The sequence below is a fragment of the Bos mutus genome, chromosome 21, assembly GCF_027580195.1.
Source record: "Bos mutus isolate GX-2022 chromosome 21, NWIPB_WYAK_1.1, whole genome shotgun sequence".
In the NCBI taxonomy this organism is placed as follows: Eukaryota; Metazoa; Chordata; class Mammalia; order Artiodactyla; family Bovidae; genus Bos; species Bos mutus.
This window is the reverse complement of record NC_091637.1, coordinates 15,935,774-15,955,025: the sequence shown is the minus strand read 5'-3', so window position 1 is coordinate 15,955,025 and position 19,252 is coordinate 15,935,774. Positions and strand designations below refer to the sequence as shown.

General features: G+C 52.1%; 1 protein-coding gene across 7 annotated transcripts in view; it reads left to right on the top strand.

Moving 5' to 3' along the window:
• Nucleotides 1–1,221: 1,221 nt before the first annotated feature.
• KLHL25 (kelch like family member 25) overlaps nt 1,222–19,252 on the top strand; it is a 52,051-nt gene continuing 34,020 nt past the window's right edge. For 4 of the 7 annotated variants that reach the window (XM_070358163.1, XM_070358165.1, XM_070358167.1 and 1 more), the window contains exon 1: nt 1,234–1,366. Coding sequence is in view for 1 of the 7 variants with exons in the window: in XM_070358160.1 (XP_070214261.1) it covers nt 17,368–17,374 (7 nt within the window). In the remaining 6 variants the exon portion in view is untranslated. Of the gene's footprint in view, nt 1,367–17,122; nt 17,375–19,252 lie in introns of those variants that run through there. The other 3 variants (XM_070358161.1, XM_070358162.1, XM_070358160.1) reach the window with 2 other exon arrangements.

Sequence of the window (19,252 nt, the reverse complement as noted above, 5' to 3'; positions counted from 1 at the left end):
GGTTCTAGAATCTTCCTTTCACCAATAAGAACCCATCACTCAGAAAGCCTGAGCACTCTTGTCTCTAGTCCTCAGCAGCTCTTGAGAGTAGAGCCGGGATTCAAACCCTTTGCTCTACACCGTAAGGCTTCTGTCCCATAATGCCTTGTGTCTTCCCCTGTCCTCTAACAGCTTTTGAAGCCTGGAATCTCTTCTGTTCAATCTAAATGGCTTCCTGCCCTGGGGGTCTCCTTCCCAGTGTCCACCAGTCACAATCCCACCCCTCACACAGATCTTTTGTGCAATCGACCTCCCTCCGCCATAAACTTCCTTGTGCTCCCCGTCTGTGTGAACTCTGCTTCCTGGGAATTCTCCCCACCCCATGCGTGGCTCCACCAGGGCTTTTGGTATCCTTAAGTGACATACCTGAATGATCCATTTTCAGTGGGAGGCGGAACGAAAGGACATTTTTTTGTGCACTTAATTTTGTTATAGGAGTTTGTTTCTTTTCATTCCTCAAATAACCCCATGAGGACTTTTTAACCCGCCACTTTATAGGTGAAGAAGTTAGATACACAGCAGCCTAAAGTGGTGCAAACCCAGGAAGCAAGAAGGAGAAATTATAATTCCCGCCCCCCCCCCAACCCCCACTCTGAGCCTAGCTCATCGCTCAGGCATCCAGCAATGTTTGTGGAGTGAATTAATGAACGGATGAATGAATGAATGCCTGCCGGTCAGCTTACAAAAGGAACTCGGTGAGAAACGACACTGGGAGAAGATCCGAAGTACCCTGAAAAATACTTATTCCAAGTACAGACGGGATTCAGTGGCTGAAGAAAATCTAAAACACTGAGGCAAGCTCAGCATAAAAGAGAAACGTTTGTTTAACGCTTTCATGACTAAAAGTATGTCTCCGAAGAGCAGGCACAGAGGAGGCATTCGCAGTCCACAAAGCTCGCTCCTTAGGAGAGCCCCGGAACACCCGTCGGGTTTTGTTCACCAACTTCGGCCGGCCGCCGGGGCGGGCCGGCGCCTGCCCCTTTAAGAATCTGGTCGAAGTCCTTTTCCTCTGCCTGCCCCGCCCCCTCGCGGAGCCGGCGCGGCCCGGCGCCCACCCCTTTCTCCCCCGGAGGACTTAGCTACGGGCTCGACTGCCCGTCCGTCACAGAGGCGCCGCCTCTGATTGGCTGCGGGGCGGGAGGCGGGGCGGGAAGGCCAGAGAAACAAGTTTGCTGGCGGCGCCCGGGCTGAACCGCAAAGCGGCGGCGCGCTCCGCGGTGTTTGGGAGCCGGGGGAGGGGAGCGGCAGCGGCGAGGGCTGAGGGACCTCGCGCTCGCGCGGCCTGGGGGGCGGCCTCTGAGCGCGGCGGGCGGAGCAGCCCCGAGCGGTGAGTACCGGGGCCGGGCTGGGGACGAGAGTCGGTGTAGTTGCGCTCGCGGCCCCGGCGTTGGCACTTGTCACCACCCACCCCGCCCCGGGGCCGAGACCAGGGGCGCCGGGTCCTGCGCGCCCTGCCCTGTGAGCACCCCCCCGGGCGGAGTGAGCCTTGCGGGCTCGCCTGCCAGGGGTGCAGCGCCCCGGGGCTCGAACCCCCGGAATCCCCTCGTGCACCACGGGGTCTCGGGGCCGGGGACAATGGTCGGGAGTGGAGGTCTGGAGAGAAGCACCTCTCCCAGCTCCGCTCCTCCGGTCTCGTGCGTGCCTGGGGACCCGGAGAGGTTATTTGCTTGAAAGCTCTGAGCGACGGAATGAATTGTTTTACAAATAGGATGTTGCGCGCGGGAGCTTCAACTCCCCCCCCCGCCTCCCCCCCGGGAGTGCTTGATTCATTGAGTCCGCAGACTCTCTTTTTAAAAAATTACTATCGATCCTGGAAAGAGGAGGCTGCCTGTCTTTGAGGATGTGAGCGGCCCGGGCTCTGCGAGGTAGTCCCCGCGCACTTGACGCCGAGAGGCCAGATGGCTGCCTGCCTCGTGCAGAGAGAGGGCCGAGGGGCTTCCCCACGGGAAAGATCGTCCACGCGAGCCGCGCCCCACTTGCGTCCCACCTGACAGGGCCCCTTGTCCTGTGCTGAGAGCTTGGAGCCGCCGAGGAATAGGCACCCGCCCGAAGTCCCGCCGCCCGGGGTGGCCGCCACCCTAGCGGTGCAGAGCGAGCCTCCTTTGGCCCGGCTGTCCGGTTCACTCCATTCCGCCCTGGCTCCGGGACCCCGCTGCACCTGGGCACGCACTCACTCCTTTTCCCCCTTGTGGTTGCTTGAGGGATCTTCGGGTTGAGTCCGTGCCCCTGAGGGGCACCGTACACTTCTGCGCTGGTGTTTCAAAGCCGCCCCCGCCAAATTGATTTCCGCTCTCTTTGAGCAGAGGAATCTTTATAGAGACCTTAACAAAGGGGTTGGGGAGGGGACCGACCCAGGACCCCCGCAGGTTTAGTGCAGCGGCTCTTGTTCCTGCTGGGTTGCTTTGGGGCTGGGTCAGGGCTCCCTGAGCTTTGGCCCTCCCTGCTGATTCAGGGTGGAGAAGGCCAGGTGTCTGGGCCTTTTGGTTTCACTCTGGCAGCGTGCTGGAGGGAGGGAAGTTGCCAATGGCCATAAGAGAGGAGGCGGGAACCCCAGCGGCTTGTCATGGGCCAGACTCCGGTGACTGTGACTTGGGGTCAAGCCCTTTCAGACCCAAGGCTTCAATCGCCCCATTCACGGATGGGTCTGATGCTCCTTGAGCCCAGGTGCTGTTCTGATTGCTTGCTCCAGGGTGTTGTTAAGGCTTGCATTCGAGGACTGGGAGGAGCAGCACCCAAAGCCCACCCCACCCAGGGGGCAGGTTTGGTATTCTTCTTAACATGGGGGCCTCGAATCCTCAAGACCTGCCTTTGAGGATGACGAGTCAGTCTTCTTACAGGCCGGGCAGCTGTCTCCGCCTTGAGTCATTCCCTTTGTCAGGAAGTGACTCCACGGAGGTTGTTAAAAGGAAGGTAGTTAATGGTAGACACCTTGGTCCTGGGGCTGCAACCGGTTTTATGTTTGCAGTGCCCAGAAAGGAGCTGGGGGCGAGTTGCACACTCCCCCTAGGAGGCGGTTTCTGCAGCCTTATGCCCCTTAATAGCATCTTAGACCTGCAGGCGCTCCGTGTGGGAGAGGAGAGCAGGAAGAAAGACCACATTACCCGGGCCTCGGACTTCCTGGGCTGCAGGGGAAGGAGGCTTGGGTCTTTCCATCTCTCACTGTGATGGGCTAGGGGCATAGAGGGAGTGTCCTTTAGTGGGTGGTGTGTTCATTCATGTGTTAATTAATGTTTGAAGGGGCTTGATTGGGCCCATGCCTTCCGGGAGCCCCCCTGGACCAGGATGTGCTGCCACGTGGGGTTAGGAGGTGCCCATGGTACCCCCAGTGAGAGAGACAGCGAGGGGATCTAAGGGGGGCACAGGAGGGGAGCACGGGGTGGCGAAGGCTTCCTGGAGAGAGGATGCTCTGATTGGGTAAAGATGAGAAAAGCAGGTCCTGGGCTACCTTCCCCGACCCATTCACGCTTCTCCCAGAGGCCGCTTCGTTGGCAGCCTCCAGGCTGGCGCAGGTTGAGGGCAGAGAGCAGGCAGGTGGGAGGCAGTGGAAAGGTTAACCTGGGACTGTGGTGGTCTGGCCCAGGAGTCCCCCAGGAAGATGAGGGGGGCGCTCCTGGATGCAGCCTCTCTGTGCAGGGAATCCTGGGAGGTCCACCCCACGAACCCCCAAGACCAGCCTGTCCCCTGAGCCCTTAGTCGCTCTGGACCGACCAGCCCTCAGTGTGGGTGTGGCCCGTGAAAGGAGGGGGCCAGCAGGTCTGGCACGAGAAAACAGGGTGACCAGACACAAATGAATTGGCTGATTGAGATGCTGGTTTTCATCTAATGTGGTAAATTTCATAATTGAATTGCCTTAGGCAGCCCAGGCTGTTGAAGCGTTTTCCCAGCCAGAAAACACTTAGTTTTCCCAGACATCTGGGGGGCGGGGGTGGCAATGGGGAGTGTGTGTCCGGAGCTTTTTACACTGCCTCCCAGCAGGCCTTTCCCCTTAGGAACCTGGGTCTGTCCGCAGGTAATGGAGTCAGTCCCGCCTCCCCAGCAGGTTCCAGTCCCTTTCCCAGATCCCCTGGCCCCTGAGCCACACTCCTCCCACCCCAATCGGCTGAAGCTGATACCTGTCACCTTCAGGTGCTCACCTGGCCAGCCTGACTCCAGGTCCCTCAGCCGTTCATTAGGAGCAGGGAAGGGGGCATGTGGGGCTGGAGGTCAGACGGGGACTCGGGGCTGGGAGGGCTCCCTGTTACGAAGTCTCTTCGGCACCAGGTTGGGGAGCGGGGAGAAGAGCATGGGCTCTTTGAACCCGACCTTCTCCTGGGGCCCCAGCCACCTGCACCCACCCTGCCCGCTCCCTTTAGTGCCAGGAGACTCTGTTCTTTCTTACTGGTAAACCTTTCCTTCCCAGTCCTGTCACTACACTTTTGGATGAAAAACGGTAGGCGTGTGTGGCTCATCAACCTGTTTTTAGAAGTGCCAGCTCTGTGGTCTCAGAAATCCAGTTAAGCTGGGAAATTCTAGTGCATTTTCTGCAAATACACAACGATCTCCTAAGCTGTTCCTTTCCCCACGATCATCTCCTGCACCCCTGGGCTGGACAGAGTTTAGAAGAGGGTCTCTGGGCCTCACCTTGTTTCAGTGTGACCGAGACCAAGGCCACCTCTTTACCGGCCATCTCGCAATTGGAACCCTCGCACCTGGAAGGTGTCGGCAGATAAAACCCTGACGGTGGGGCCTGGGGGTCCTGCCCTGCCGCTGCCTGGCTGTGTGACTTCCTGTAGGTCTGCTTACCTCTCTGGGCCTCGATTTGCTCTTCTGCAAATTGGGTGGATGCTCTTCTGTACAGTGTTTCTATTAAATGTCTTGCTGTTAAATCTCAAAAAAGATTTTTGGTATCATGTCATTTTATAAGGCACGAGTTACTTGCATAGCTCTCCTGGGCAGGAGGGGCGAGGGGCAGCTGGTAGAGTGGAGGGAGCTGAATTAGAAGGCAGGAGCCTGGCATCCTGGTTCCCAGCTCTGCCTCTGACGACGGGTGCTGGGCCTTTGGGCACGTCACCTTCATTCTCTGGGCCCTCATTTTTTCCATCTGTAGAGTGAAAGGGGGGGTGGTAGGCAAGCGCCCCACTTCCTTTTCTTTCTGGGTGAGTGGAAACTGAGTCAGACTTTCTCGGTAACTCCAGAGGGACAGGGCTGTGCCCTGCCTCTGGCCCCTTGGAGTCTGGGGCCCAGGGGTGAAGGGCAGCAGGTGAGGGTGCACTGAAGTTGCTCCCTCCACTCTGGAACAGATGGAGTGAATCTTGCCTGGGAGGTGTCCCCTGGGCATTCCCCGCACTTTGCCAAGGAGGTGCCTGCAAGGCCAGTCTGATGGCTCCTCGTGCGAGGAGGCGGGTGGCGGGGGCTGAGCAGGGCCGTGGGAGAACTGTGTCAGACGCCGCCAGAGGGAGGCCCACATTGGCTACGGTGTGGCTCCCCACCCACTTCTGTCTGCCAGGAAGGCGCCTCCGACTGGCGGCCGCCCCTCAGAGTAGCATGCAAGGGATAGGGTGGAAACTGGAAGCCTGGCTGGTTTTCTGCCTACTCCTTGAAGGAGAGGCCGACCGCAGATCAACGTCGGCTGACCAGAATTGATCTCCTAGTTAAGATAAGGAAGGCTCGGCCCCTTCAAACTCCAGGACGAGGTGCCTGCCAGGTTTGCAGTTGGCCAGGTCAGATTCATCTGCTTTGTCTGGGCTGGGGTGAGGGCCGAGAGACGGGGGAGCTTTTTTTCTCGAAAGCCATGGTGATTGCATCCTCCATCCAGTGTTCAAGTCCTGCTGCGTCCCAGCTGGGCTTGCGAGACCCTGGGCAGCAAGTTCCTTAATCCGCGAGTGAAGGCCTGTGTTGTTTGCAGCTTTGGAAATCGGATAAAGCAAGAGGTACAGCTCCATTCAGGCAGTGAACATGTATTTAGCACCTTGTGAATGGCTCACCCTGGACTAGAAACTGGGAGGGGAAAGTCAGCTTCAAAGATGGTTGTCCTTGGAATTCCACTCAGCCTCTGGCTTGGGAGACAACTAGCTGGGTGGTTATGGCTCAACGCTAGGCTGTGAGTGATGTGACCAGAGCCACAGGACACACGAGGAAATGGACTGTCGTTGGTGTCCCGATTCTTCATGTGGCCAGTGAATTTTTAAAATTTTGTTTATTTTTGGCTGTGCTGGGTCTCTGCTGCTGCACACAGGCTTTCTCTAGTTACAGGGAGTGGGGATGACTCTCTAGTTGTGGTGCTCAGCTTGTTGCTGTGGTAGCTTCTCTTTTGCAGGGCATGGGCTCTCGGTGCATGGGCTCCGTACTTGCGGCTCTCGGGCTCAGTTGGTCCGTGGTATGTGGGATCTTCCCCGACCAGGGATCAAACCTGTGTCCCCTTCATTAGCAGGCCGAGTCTTAACCATGGGACCATCAGGGAAGTCCCCAATGAGTGTTTTTTTGCAAGCTGTTTTCTGCCAGGCTCTGCGGTGAAGCAGAGAACAAGGCAAGGTCCTCACCATCCTGGAGCCCCCATTCAACTGGAGGAGGCAAACAACAGATAGATAAATAAATAGAGCTGAGGTTGGGCTGCAGGAGGTGGGTGGGGTGGGGTGGCAGCATGAGGAAAAGGATCAAGGTGGGGCATCCCCTTAGACTGCTGCTGCTGCTAAGTCGCTTCAGTTGTGTCCGACTCTGTGCGACCCCATAGATGGCAGCCCACCAGGCTCCCCCATCCCTGGGATTCTCCAGGCAAGAACACTGGAGTGGGTTGCCATTGCCTTCTCCAGTGCATGAAAGGGAAAAGTGAAAGTGAAGTCGCTCAGTCGTGTCCGACTCTTCTCAACCCCAGGGACTGCAGCCTACCAGGCTCCTCCATCCATGGGATTTTCTGGGCAAGAGTACTGGAGTGGGGTGCCATTAGGGAGCCTAAAGAAAGCTCCTCTAGGCTGACAACGTTGAGCCGAGACCTCCAGGACAGCAAGATGCAGCCGTGGGAGGATCTGAAGAAGAGGGTGTCAAACAAGTGCACAGGCTGTGAACATTGTGTGCTGGAGAGGGGTTTGAGATGAGACCCAGAGATAAGCTGCTCTTCTGATTTGTACAGAGGCCAAGAAAACATGTTCCTTTTAAGATGTTTTATTACCTTTAATGTCAATCATACATTGGTGGATTCCTTTATCAACAAACAGTATCAGAAGAAGTGGAACCTGCTATGAAACCAGCCTGGTCCCTGGTATCTGTCTGCAGTTTGGGGCATACCCTTCTTGTCCCCCTTTTCTTATGCAGATTTTGTCCTTATGTAATTTGGATCACACTCAGTATTCCAGTGTCTATCACTTAGTGTGTGGGTGGATCTTGTTCCCTTTTCACAGCTGCGTAATATTCCACAGCGTGGCCAAAGCACTATCTTTTCTTTTCTTTTAGTCTCCTAATAGGGGACTTTTGGATTGTGTCTGATTATTTTTTTTAAACCCTCCATACAAGCCATGAATTCATGTACGTCTTGATCATGTATCTTTCTGATCTTTAAATTTTCATTGTCTAATCTAAATGCTTCTTGCAAAGACTAATAAGCCAGTTTACTCTCCTACTGATGGTGTCTGGGAGCCCACCTCTCCACCCATACTTGCTATTATCTACATTTTCCTTTTTAGCTAATGTGATTGGTAAAAATGATCTCATATTCCTTTAAAAAAAAAATGATCCAGTTTATTCAGACTTCCGGTTTTTTTGTAATCCATCATTGTTTTTTCCAGAAGATCAAGGTTTAGCGAGTGCTGGCTCTGCCTCTCGCTGGTCTCCTGACCACGGCTAGGGACTTAGCCTTCACCCTGCGTGCTCATCTGTGAAATGAGGCCCTTTTAATCCCTGCCCCCTGCCAGGCTGCTCCGTGTTGTGCATGGGGAAACATTCCGGAAAGTTCATTTTATGCTGAAAAGCTCTGCAGACATCATGGGTTTTGCTAGTGAAAGGCGACTATCTGGAGCCTGGAATATCTGAACGGATGTGAGTGTTTCTAAGCAGCTAGTGTGTCCAGGGGAGGGGCTGGGGTGGCTTTAGGTGGGATGTCTGCCTTGCATCCCTGAGATGGAATAGGCCTCATCCAGCCCAGGAGGGTAGAGAAAATTCTCTAGCTGGTCCAGGGAAAGGCTCAGAAAGGGGCATTGATCAACACAGACTGATCCCTCCTTTCTCTTTTGTTCAGTCGCTAAGTTGTGCCTGACTCTTTGCGAGACCCCATGGACTGCAGCACGCCAGGCTTCCCTGTCCTTCACTGTCTCCTTGAGCTTATTCAAACTCATGTCCATCAAGTCAGTGATGCCATCCAACCATCTCATCCTCTGCCATCCCTTTCTCCTCCTGCCTTCAATCTTTCCCAGCATCAGGGTCTTTTCCAATGAGTCGGCTCTTTGCATCAGGTAGCCAAAGTATTGGAGCTTCAGCTTCACCATCAGTCCTTCCAGTGAATATTCAGGATTGATTTCCTTGAGGATTGACAGGTTTGATCTCCTTGTAGTCCCAGGGACTCTCAAGAGTCTTCTCCAACACCACAGTTCGAAAGTATCAGTTCTTGGCGCTCAGCTTTCTTTATAGTCCAACTCTCATCCGTACATGACTACTGGAAAAATCATAGCTTTGACTCTATGGACCTTTGTTGGCAAAGTGACATCTCTGCTTTCTAATATGCTGTCTAGATTTGTCATAGCTTTTCTTCCAAGGAGGAAGCATCTTTTAATTTTGTGGCTGCCGTCACCATCTGCAGTGATTTTGGAGCCCAAGAAAATAAAGTCTGTTACTATTTCCAGAGGCCAAAGGCTGGGGCTCCTAGAACTTTGTGGATTGCCATGTTTATTACTTTGGGGGTCCTTGTCTGTTTTCCTGTAATGGGAGGCTTTAAAATAAGCAAAAGATTGACCCAAGAGCTTTTGTACTTGATGTGGAGACGGGGGGAAACTGTGGGGCCTAATGAAGGAAAGATGGGGCCTGGAACCTCAGGCCCCACAGTGGGGGAGGTAGGGAAGCTGGTGGACCGGAGTCCCTGGAGAAATTCATCTCCACTGGGATTCAGGAGCCTGGGGACATCCAGCCAGGCTCTCCTGTCCTTCCCCAAGTGGGCTGTGACATGGTGAGCCCCTGTCTTGGGGAACAAGCAGCATCCAGGCTTGGCTACAGTTCCCCTTCAGCAGCGTGGGACCTCAGGCCTGGTGAAGGCGTCAGCCTGACCTGGTTGGGACGGCTGCAGGGCCATGGACAGGAAGGTGAACTGGGCAGGGTGACAGCATATGAACAAGGGGACAGTGGCACTCCCAGAGGGCTCTGGTCAGGAGGCGTCCTGCCTTTTTAGCTCTGCAGCCAGTGAGCAGGAAGAGAGGCAGCGGCGGCCGTGGCTGCAGATGTGTTTCCACCTTTGTTTGTTGTTGTTCAGTCACCAAGTCATGCCCGTCTCTTCTGCGACCCCATGGACTGTAGCAGGCTGGATCCTCTGTCCACAGGATTTCCCAGGCAGGGATAAGGGAGTGGGTTGCCATCTCCTCTTCCAGAGGATCTCCCAGGCCCAGGGATCAAACTTGCATCTCTTGAATTAGCAGGCAGGTTCTTTACCACTGAGCCTCCAGGGGAGATCTTTTTGCAGTTATTGGGGCTGGGTTTTTCATGGAGAGAGTGAGGGGAGCATCTCACGCAGGAGTTGGCAGTCAGCGGGGGCAGGGCAGGGCTTTCTGGCTAGGTGCCTCCTCACTGCATGCCCAGCCCAGCTCAGAGGGGCTTCGTGGAGTCGGAGTCAGATGGAGTCCCCAGGTTCAGTTCCAGGCAGTGGGATGGACTGGCCCGTCCGTGTCGCAGGAAGTTGCAGCTGCTATTTTTACCACTCCAACTAGGACTTTTTTACAGGAAGGTACAATTACAATACAAGCAAAATGTCAGGGTTTGGCTGGTCAGCTGAGCCCTGGGAGGCTGCCACAGCTTGAGGCCGGGACCGCAGCATGGTCCGTGCTTGTGTAAAGTGAGACTCATTTGCCTGTGGACACATACCTACCCTGGGTGCTGGGTGACTTCCTCTGAACTGCCTGCTGTGTCTGGGGTTTTTCCTCCAGGCCAGAAAGAGACCTTTGCTGGGATTTGCCCAGATTGGTGCCATGATTGGGGCACCTTGACCTTGTGATGGGTCGCACGGTGGTGAAGCCAGCCTGGACAGCTGTAAGTCATTCTGTTCCCGACTGCCCGGGGACTTGAAATCTTATCAAATGAAATTATTTAGAACCCACCGTGTGATAGCCACACTGCTGAGTGCTAGGGGTAGAGGCGGGTTAGACAGAGCCTGCTGTAGAGCATCACCCGTGTAGCAGTAAGGACCCAGAAAGCACCAGCTGTCCACGTTGGACCAGCACCTGATTTTTTTTTTTAATATTTATTTGTCTGTGCCAGGCCTTCATTGTGGCACACGGGGTCTTCAGTCTTTGTTGTGGCGTGCAGGATGTTTCGTTGCAGCAGGAGAAATCTTAGTGGCAGCATGTGGGACCTACTTCCCTGACCAGGGATCAAACCCATGCCCCGTAGATTGGGAGCTCAGAGTCTTAGCCACTGGACCAGCAGGCAAGTCCCCACCTGATGTTTTTAATGTATATGCATTACGGCTAGAGGACAGGCAGGGCTTATGGTAGCTTCTGTTGCTGCCTAACAGATCAGTACTAACTTAGTGGCTTAGTACCTGTCTATTAGCTCACAGTTCTCTGGGTCAGAAGCTTGGACTGACTCAACTGAATTCTCCACCTAGGCTGTCACAAGTCCAGGGTCAAGTGCCAGCTGGACTGGGCTTTTATCCTGAGGCCTTGGGTTGGGGGTGGGAGGGAGATTCTGCTTCTAGGCTCATTCAGGTTGTTGGGAGACTCAAGTTCCTGGTGGTTGTAGGACTGAGGTCCCTCTCCTCCCTGGCTGTCAGTAAGTGGGCTCCTTAACTCCATGCCAAATACCCTTCCACCCCACCCCACCTCCAGGCCAGCAGGACCCTCAGGTCCTTCCCTGCTTCAGATCTCTGACGTCCACTTCTGCAGTCAGCTGGAGAAGACTCTGCTTAAGAGGAGTCATGTGATTAAGCCAGGCCCACCCAGAGCATCTCTCTATTTTAAGGACTCCTGATTAGTTAGTAACATCATCAGTTATGTCTGCAACTCACTTTGCCATGTAGGTAACATGGTCACAGGGGTGGAGAGAGTCGTCTTTGACTTTTTCTGCTAAGGGCTCATGCCAACAGGGATTATGATAGCAGCAGTATTAGTAACCTCTGTACTCTTGAGTGAATTTTGTGTGTCTCACTGTGCTCTTTACATGGGCTGTCTTTTATTTATTTGGCTGTGTTGGGTCTTAGTTGTGGTGTGTGGTCTTTCCCTGTGGCGTGTGGGATCTTAGTTCCCCAAGGAGGGATCAAGCCCTCATCCCCTGCATTGGAGGGCAGACTCCCAACCACTGAACCACCAGGGAAGACCCTGGACTGTCTCATTTAATTCTCAGGATAGCTGTTGACATAGGAACAGTTATTTCCCCACCACCGCCACCCGCCCCCCCATTTTCCAGATGGAAATACTGAGGCTCAGAGAATGTAAGTACCTTGGGCCAGTCATACAGGTAGAAACAGCAGTGCTGGGATGGAAAATCAGGGCCTTAGCACCTCACCACCCCATCAGGTGCTTGCAGCCAGCATCTCCAGTTTGAGTCCTGTGATTGGCAGAACACCCTTTAGAACACGGAGGAAGGTTGCTCTTTCCCATCCAACCTTTAAAATACTTAAGTGTGAAACATGCCTATCACACTGCAGGTTAGCACAGCAGATACTGAGGGCCACTCACTTGGATATTTTTGAACTTTATTGCAGTGGGTATTTGTGGTTCATCTTCTTCTCTGCTCAGCAATATTACTGAACATCTGATGTACTCCAGGCAGCAAAGAAGACACAGAATACCGTCCTCAGTGAGTTGGAGATAAAAATAAAGGCAGAGTACACGATACTCTGAAGGAATAGATATTGCTGGGCTAGAGAAGAACTGTCACAGCGCTACTGCCTAGGCCAACAGCTACTAGAATGTTAATTGCAGGAGCTGTTGTTGTTTAGTCACTAGGTCGTGTCGGACTCTTTGCAACCCCATGGACCGTAACCCACCAGGCTCCTCTGTCCATGGAATTCTCCAGGCAAGAATACTGGAGTGGGTTGCCATTTCCTTCTCGAGGCGATCTTTCTGACCCAGGGATTGAACCTGGGGCTCCCACATTGGCAGATGGAGTCTTTACTGCTGAGCCACTGGGGAAGCCCTAATCGCAGGAGACAAGACAAAAAGTGTTCTCCTGACTCTCTGCTGTGCTCCTGGTGCAGCTCAGGGCCCAGCAGCTCGCAGGCGCTCCGAAATTACTTGTAAGGTATCTGTTGGGTTGGGTTAAAACATTTGTCTGAAGTTTTCTGAAGGATGGAACAGAAAAACCTGAGTGAACTTTTTGGCCGACCTAATACTGTGTCCGAAGTCCTTACACGCCAGACAGATATCAAGTCCAGGAGGCTTACGGAGAGAGTGAGTGGAGCTTGAGCAGGAAAATGGGGGAGGAGAGAGCTTTAAAGTCCAGTGTGTGCCCCAGTGAGTGGTGGGGGGCGAGGGGCTGGGGAACAGTGAACGAGACTTGGACGTCAGAGCCTACTTGGAGGCTTTTGAGCAGGTGGTCCAGAACCAAGCGTCTGGCACCGGAGTGCCAGGAGAGGGGCAGCCCAGGCCGCAGTGGCCAGGCCCGCCCCTTGTTTCTGGAAGAACTAGCCACACAAGGGACCCGGGAAGCAGGATTTAATGGAACTTGGTGGGGCCAAACGGTATGCTGAAAATGTATCTATGAATGAGTTGCAATTTCTGGGCACCCATGTATTTGGCTATAAATACACATTACATGTGTAATTTCAAGAGACCAAGAATTATCAGCTGCGAAGCCCAAGGGCAGCAGCCCACACCAGCCCCTGTAGTTTGCTGTCTCAGGCCCTGCCCTCTGCAAACCGCCAAGAACTGTTATTTGGGGGGAAATGAGGGGCCCTGTGGCGAGAAGACAGCATCTGCGGATGGAGGGAGGAGCAGAGGGGCCTGGGTGCCCCGAGGGGAGGCTGGCGAGTGGGAATCAGAGGGCGGCCCTGGCGTGCCCGGTGCCCTCACGCTGGGGAGGGGCTCTTAGGAGCCCCTCCAAGCAGGTGATTGCCCTGTCACTGCCCATCACTTTCCACGGCAGTTTCTTTTTCCGAGTTCTTATTTTAAAAACATGGTACACGTGGAGGGTGAGGAAGTTCTGCTTCTCACAGCATAGTGCTAGAAAGTCCCTGGGATTGTTTTGGGGTCCACGGCATCAAAGCTGTTTTCATAGTAACACCCAGATATTATTTGCCTTTTTCACCCATTCTCTCCAAGTGCAAAACCCCGTGAACCAGTGTTTTCCAAGTAACCATTGCACGAAGCTACCAAATCACGCATGGGTAAATGAGCCAGAGTGCAAGACAGACCGGAAGACGGGAAGGTCAGAGTATGTATGTTCACCACACGGCTCAGGTCCCACACTGCAGTTGATCTTTAAGAAACTGCTGGTCAGGCTGCCCTGGTGGCTCAGTGGTAAATAATCCGCTTGCCAATGCGGGAGATACGGGTTCGATCTCTGGTCTGGGAAGATCCCACAGGCCGCAGAGCAAGTACTGCTCAACAAGTCTTAGCGTTTTGTCAAAGAGGAATATCCACAATAATCTGGAGAGGCTCTTAAAATCTCCTCCCTTTACCAACTCCCCATCCAGGTGAGGCTGTATTTTCTTCTAGTCTTCAATGAAAATATTTTACAATGTTTAGGAGTATGGGATGCATAGATACATACTACTATATATAAAATAAGCAATGAGGATTTACTGAATAGCACTGGGACCTACGTTCAGTATCTTGAAATAATTTATGATAGAAAATAATCTACTATATATATATATATATGTATGTATGTATGTAACAGTCACTTTGAACACCTGAAATTAGTACCATATTGTAAATCAACTATATTTCAATTAAAAAAAAAACAAAACACTTTTAACAATAAATTGGATGCAGAAGCAGATAGAGAATCTGGCTGTTAATACAAAAATTTTTTGAAATTAGATTTATGAAAAACAACTTATTTATGCTAACATATAGCAAGTTTATTATTATTTTTCAGTTAACTAGTATACATTTCAATTTTGTCTCAATTTTAATTTTGTATGTGATAAATATCAGTAGGTTGAACCACGTAACAGAAGCCCCTTAGGGCCCTCAGTCACTTTGAAATTGTGAAAAGACCCTGAGACCAAACCATTTGAGAACAGCTGTGCAAGGCAAAGCCCCTGCAAGCTGGGGGCCGGATATGAGCCCAGCACCCAGCTCTGTTCCTCTGTTTTCCCCTTCAGTCCCTCAGGGATCCTGCGAGGTTGGTGTGATTATCTTCACACCCATTTTACAGATGTGGAAGCTGAGGCACTGAATGTCTGAATACCTGGCATAAGCTTTGCAGTACAGAGGTGGCTTTGCTGGCAGCGCTGGCCAGCGGGGAGGTCCCAGACCGAAGTCCCCGCTCCCCAGGCAGGGAGGAAGGCAGACACCCAGGAGAGAGCCTGTTATCGCAGGCCGGGTCTGTGTCACGTGTTCTTCAGGGTGGCATGGAGCCTGGCCAACTGCGAGCACACAGCCTCACCCTGCCTCCTCTCCAGAGGCCCAGGAAGGAGGGCTCACGTCTGCCAAGTGGCAGCGAGGCACTTGAGAAATCAAGTGCTTTTCATTAAAAACAGCATTTCCTGGTCAGGCATACCCAGCCTTTGCAGCCAGGAAGTTTCTTCTTTCTCAACAGCTCATGAGGTGCCATTTGAGCAGGGACTTTGGGTTTTTTTGGTGGGTTTTTTGGTTTATTTGTTTTTTCCCAAGTTTTAATAATCAGGAATAAAGCTGCTGTAATAATTTGTATACAGGTTTTTGAGTGAACATGGTTTCATTTCCCTTGGATAAATACAGGGAAGACAGTGCTGCTGGTTACTGAGCAGTGATTTGTGTACGGCAGTTTCCTGGCAGCTCAGATGATAGAGAGTTCGCCTGCAGTGTGGGAGACCCGGGTTCGATCACTGGGTGATCAGTGGCTACCCACTCCAGTATTCTTGCCCAGAGAACTCCAGGGACAGAGGCGGGCTACAGTCCATGGGGTCGCAAAGAGTTGGACCCGACTGAGCAACTAACACTTCCACTTTTCATGAACATTGTATAGATACAAATGTATTATTAAACGGACTTAGTATAGCACAGAAACACAGTTACGATGTTTTGGAAGCTAACTTTGCAATTCTTTAAGCCTGCTAACTTCTCAAGATTAAAATTTCACATTAAAACCTTAGTCCTTTCTTTGCTGCAAAAGGTATTCAGTTCAGTTCAGTCGCTCAGTTATGTCCAACTCTTTGCAACCCCATGAATCGCAGCACGCCAGGCCTCCCTGTCCATCACCATCTCCCGGAGTTCAATCAAACTCACGTTCATCGAGTAGGTGATGCCATCCAGCCATCTCATCCTCTGTCGTCCCCTTCTCCTCCTGCCCCCAATCCCTCCCAGCATCAGAGTCTTTTCCAATGAGTCAACTCTTCACATGAGGTGGCCAAAGTACTGGAGTTTCAGCTTTAGCATCATTCCTTCCAAAGAACACCCAGGGCTGATCTCCTTTAGAATGGACTGGTTGGATCTCCTTGCAGTCCAAGGGACTCGAAAGAGTCTTCTCCAACACCACAGTTCAAAAGCATCAATTCTTCAGTGCTCAGCTTTCTTCACAGTCCAACTCTCACATCCATACATGACCACTGGAAAAACCATAGCCTTGACTAGATGGACCTTTGTAGGCAATGTAATGTCTCTGCTTTTCAATATGCTATCTAGGTTGGTCATAACTTTTCTTCCAAGAAGTAAGCGTCTTTTAATTTCATGGCTGCAATCACCATCTGCAGTGATTTTGGAGCCCCCCAAAATAAAGTCTGACACTGTTTCCACTGTTTCCCCATCTATTTCCCATGAAGTGATGGGACCAGATGCCATGATCTTCGTTATCTGAATGTTGAGCTTTAAGCCAACTTTTTCACTCTCTTCTTTCACTTTCATGAAGAGGCTTTATAGTTCCTCTTCACTTTCTGCCATAAGGGTGGTATCATCTGCATATCTGAGGTTATTGATATTTCTCCTGGCAATCTTGATTCCAGCTTGAAAAAGGTATTAGGTTGGCCCAAAAGTTCATTAGGGTTTTTCTTTTATTTCTTTTTTATTTTTTAATTGGAGGATAATTGCTTTACAATGTTGTGTTGGTTTCTGCCACAAAGCAACCCAAATCAGTCACAATTATACACACACACACACACGCACGCACTCTTGAGCCTCCCTTACCTCTCCCGTTCCACCCGTCTAGGTCATCACAGCGTGCCGTACTGGGCGCCCTGTGTGAGCAGGGACTCTGGAGCAAAACAGCTCTGAGTACTGAGGACATGTGCACATTTCTTACCTTCTCTGAGCCTCAGTTTTCCCATCTGTGTAATGGGGACAATGATGGCCTCGAAGAGGTGCCATAGGAATACAGTGAAAGAAGGCTTGTACAGGGCTTGGGAGAAACACTCACTCACAGCAGGGTTAAAAAAAAAAAAAAAAAAAAAGTGACCTGGGTCTGGCGTAGCATCCGGCAGGTTCTTGGGGTTGTGAGGCGAAGACTCTCCTCACTGTTCTCACCAGCAGTACCTACTGTCAACTGGCTTTCTTGCTCAGCCTACTGAGACAGTCTGTGCAAACCCAGCAGGTGTGTGTGTACTACGGGTCTGTGTGTGTGACTAGGTAGTCGGTTTTTAACAGATATAAGAGGCAGCCTCCTATTCACAGCACGTCTCATTTTAGCAGAGAAAGCCAGTTGCTTATTGTGTGTGTATGTGTATATATATAACATAGTTCTGTAGTACTCCACTGTATGAATGAACCACCGTTTCTTTAACTGGGCCTCTCACCCATAAACATCGAGGCATTTGCAATCTTTTGCTTGTAGCCAAAAGGCAACAGAGGGCAGGAGTCCTTGGTGTGGAGAGGCTGGGGCAGAGGGCACGTGCTTCTGTCCTTTTGAAACATCTTGCCAAAGCGCTGTCTAGCCACACACCCCTGCCCACCGCCCTCCCCATGGGAGGGGACACCCAGAGCTGTGTCCTGGGCTTTGACGCTTGAGGCACCTTCCCATTCTGGTTCGACACTGCCAGCCTGGACTAGAAGGAGCTTCTGGAACACCGGGAGAAAGCAGCCCATGACCTGTAAGTGGCTGGTGCTTGACTATTTTTTTTCCCCTCTTCTGTCTTTTTCTGTATGTTCATTTTCCTCCCAGGCTGTCACTCCAGGTGGCTTGCTGAAAGTGATATCTAGGCCAGAGTGCTCTTAATGGCTCCATCTGTGGGCCGCTGCAGATCTTTCAGGGGGCCAGACAGGAAGAGAGACAGCCTCCCTCCCCATCCCCAGCCCCCGCACCACCTCTGTTTGCCAAGGGCCCAACCAGTCCTGCTGCCGAAGGAGGAACCCAGGACCGGGTGGCGATGTTTGCTTTGCGCGGGGGCTGTTCTCTGCTCCCAGCTTTGTTTCTCCGCTCTGTCTCGCTCTGGATAATTGAAAGGAAACAAGCGAATTCAACAGATGGGCGAACCTGAGCGCCGAGCTCTTTGTCCCCTCTGAGAGCCGGGATGTCCATTTCATTGGCCCTGCTCCTGTTTGCAGCAACAGCTGGGCTTGCAGACCCCCAGTCTCGGGGCCAGAGATGGTCCAGGAGGCCCCAGCGAGCTGAGGAGCAGCAGGACGCAGCAGTGGAGCCGAGGTGGCAGCGTCTCCCTTCCCCACTGAATTTGGAGGCATCTGAGCCATCCCTGTCTAAGCTGAAAGAAGCCTCTTTGTTGCCAGGTTGCTTTCATGAAGCAGGGTAAACAGAGCTGCTAGGACAATCTGACATCAAACGTCTGTAATAATTCTCCAAAGATTTTTATCTCAAAGTGAAAGTTGCTCAGTCACGTCTGACTCTTTGTGACCCCATGGACTATACAGTCAATGGAATACGCCAGGCCAGAATACAGGAGTGGGTGGCCTTTCCCTTCTCCAGGGGATCTTCCCAACCTAGGGATCGAACTCAGGTCTCCTGCATTGGAGCTGGATTCTTTACCAGCTGAGCCACCAGGGAAGCCCAAGAATACTGGAGTGGGTTGCCTATCCCTTCTCCAGAGGATCTTCCTGACCCAGGAATCCAACCGGGGTCTCCTGCATTGCGGGAGGATTCTTTACTAACTGAGCTATCAGGGAAGCCCTCAAGAGAGTAGCATAATTCACAGTTCAGGGCAAGCAAAGGCAGTGGGGGAGGGGGCTTCCCTGGTTTCTCAGACGTAAAGAATCTGCCCGCAATGCAAGAAACTTGGGTTCGATCCCTGGTTTGGGAAGATCCCCTGGAGAAAGGAATGGCTACCCGCTCCAGTATTCTTGCCTGGGAAATCTTGTGCACAGAGGAACCTGGTGAGCTACAATCCATGGGGTCGCAAAAGAGCCGGACGTGACTGAGCAACCAAGCACACCACAGCACAAAGACGTTGTTGGATACAAATTCAAAACTATGGATGAATGAATTAGTCAGGGTGGTTCTATACTGCGCAGACATTAAAAATTACAGCCAGGCAGAGAGACTGCGCAGGTTCATCCCAGTGTTTGCACGCAGGAGGCCCCAGTCAGTCTGTGTTCAGTGGTGAATGGAGCATGCCAGCTATGTGAATGGGTAAAAACAATGTAAAATAGTGTTCCGTAACTGCAACAGTGTAAAATGTTTGGGGATAAAGGCTGAAAATAAGAAGCCAAAGTGAAAATAGTTACTCTTTTCAGTATTTCTCAACCTTAATCACTTCCCCTACAAACCTTTTTGGACCTTTTATTTCTAATTGCATTCAACCCAGCCCTTCCCCTGAGTCAATTTTAATACCAGGTATACTATACGGATATACTTAACCTTCCCTGGTGGCTCAGATGGTAAAGAATCTGTCTGCAATGCAGGAGAGTTTGATCCCTGGGTCGGGAAGATCCCCTGGAGGAGGGCATGCAACCCACTCCAGCATTCTTGCCTGGAGAATCTCATGGGCAGAGCAGCCTGGAGGGCTGCAGTCCATGGG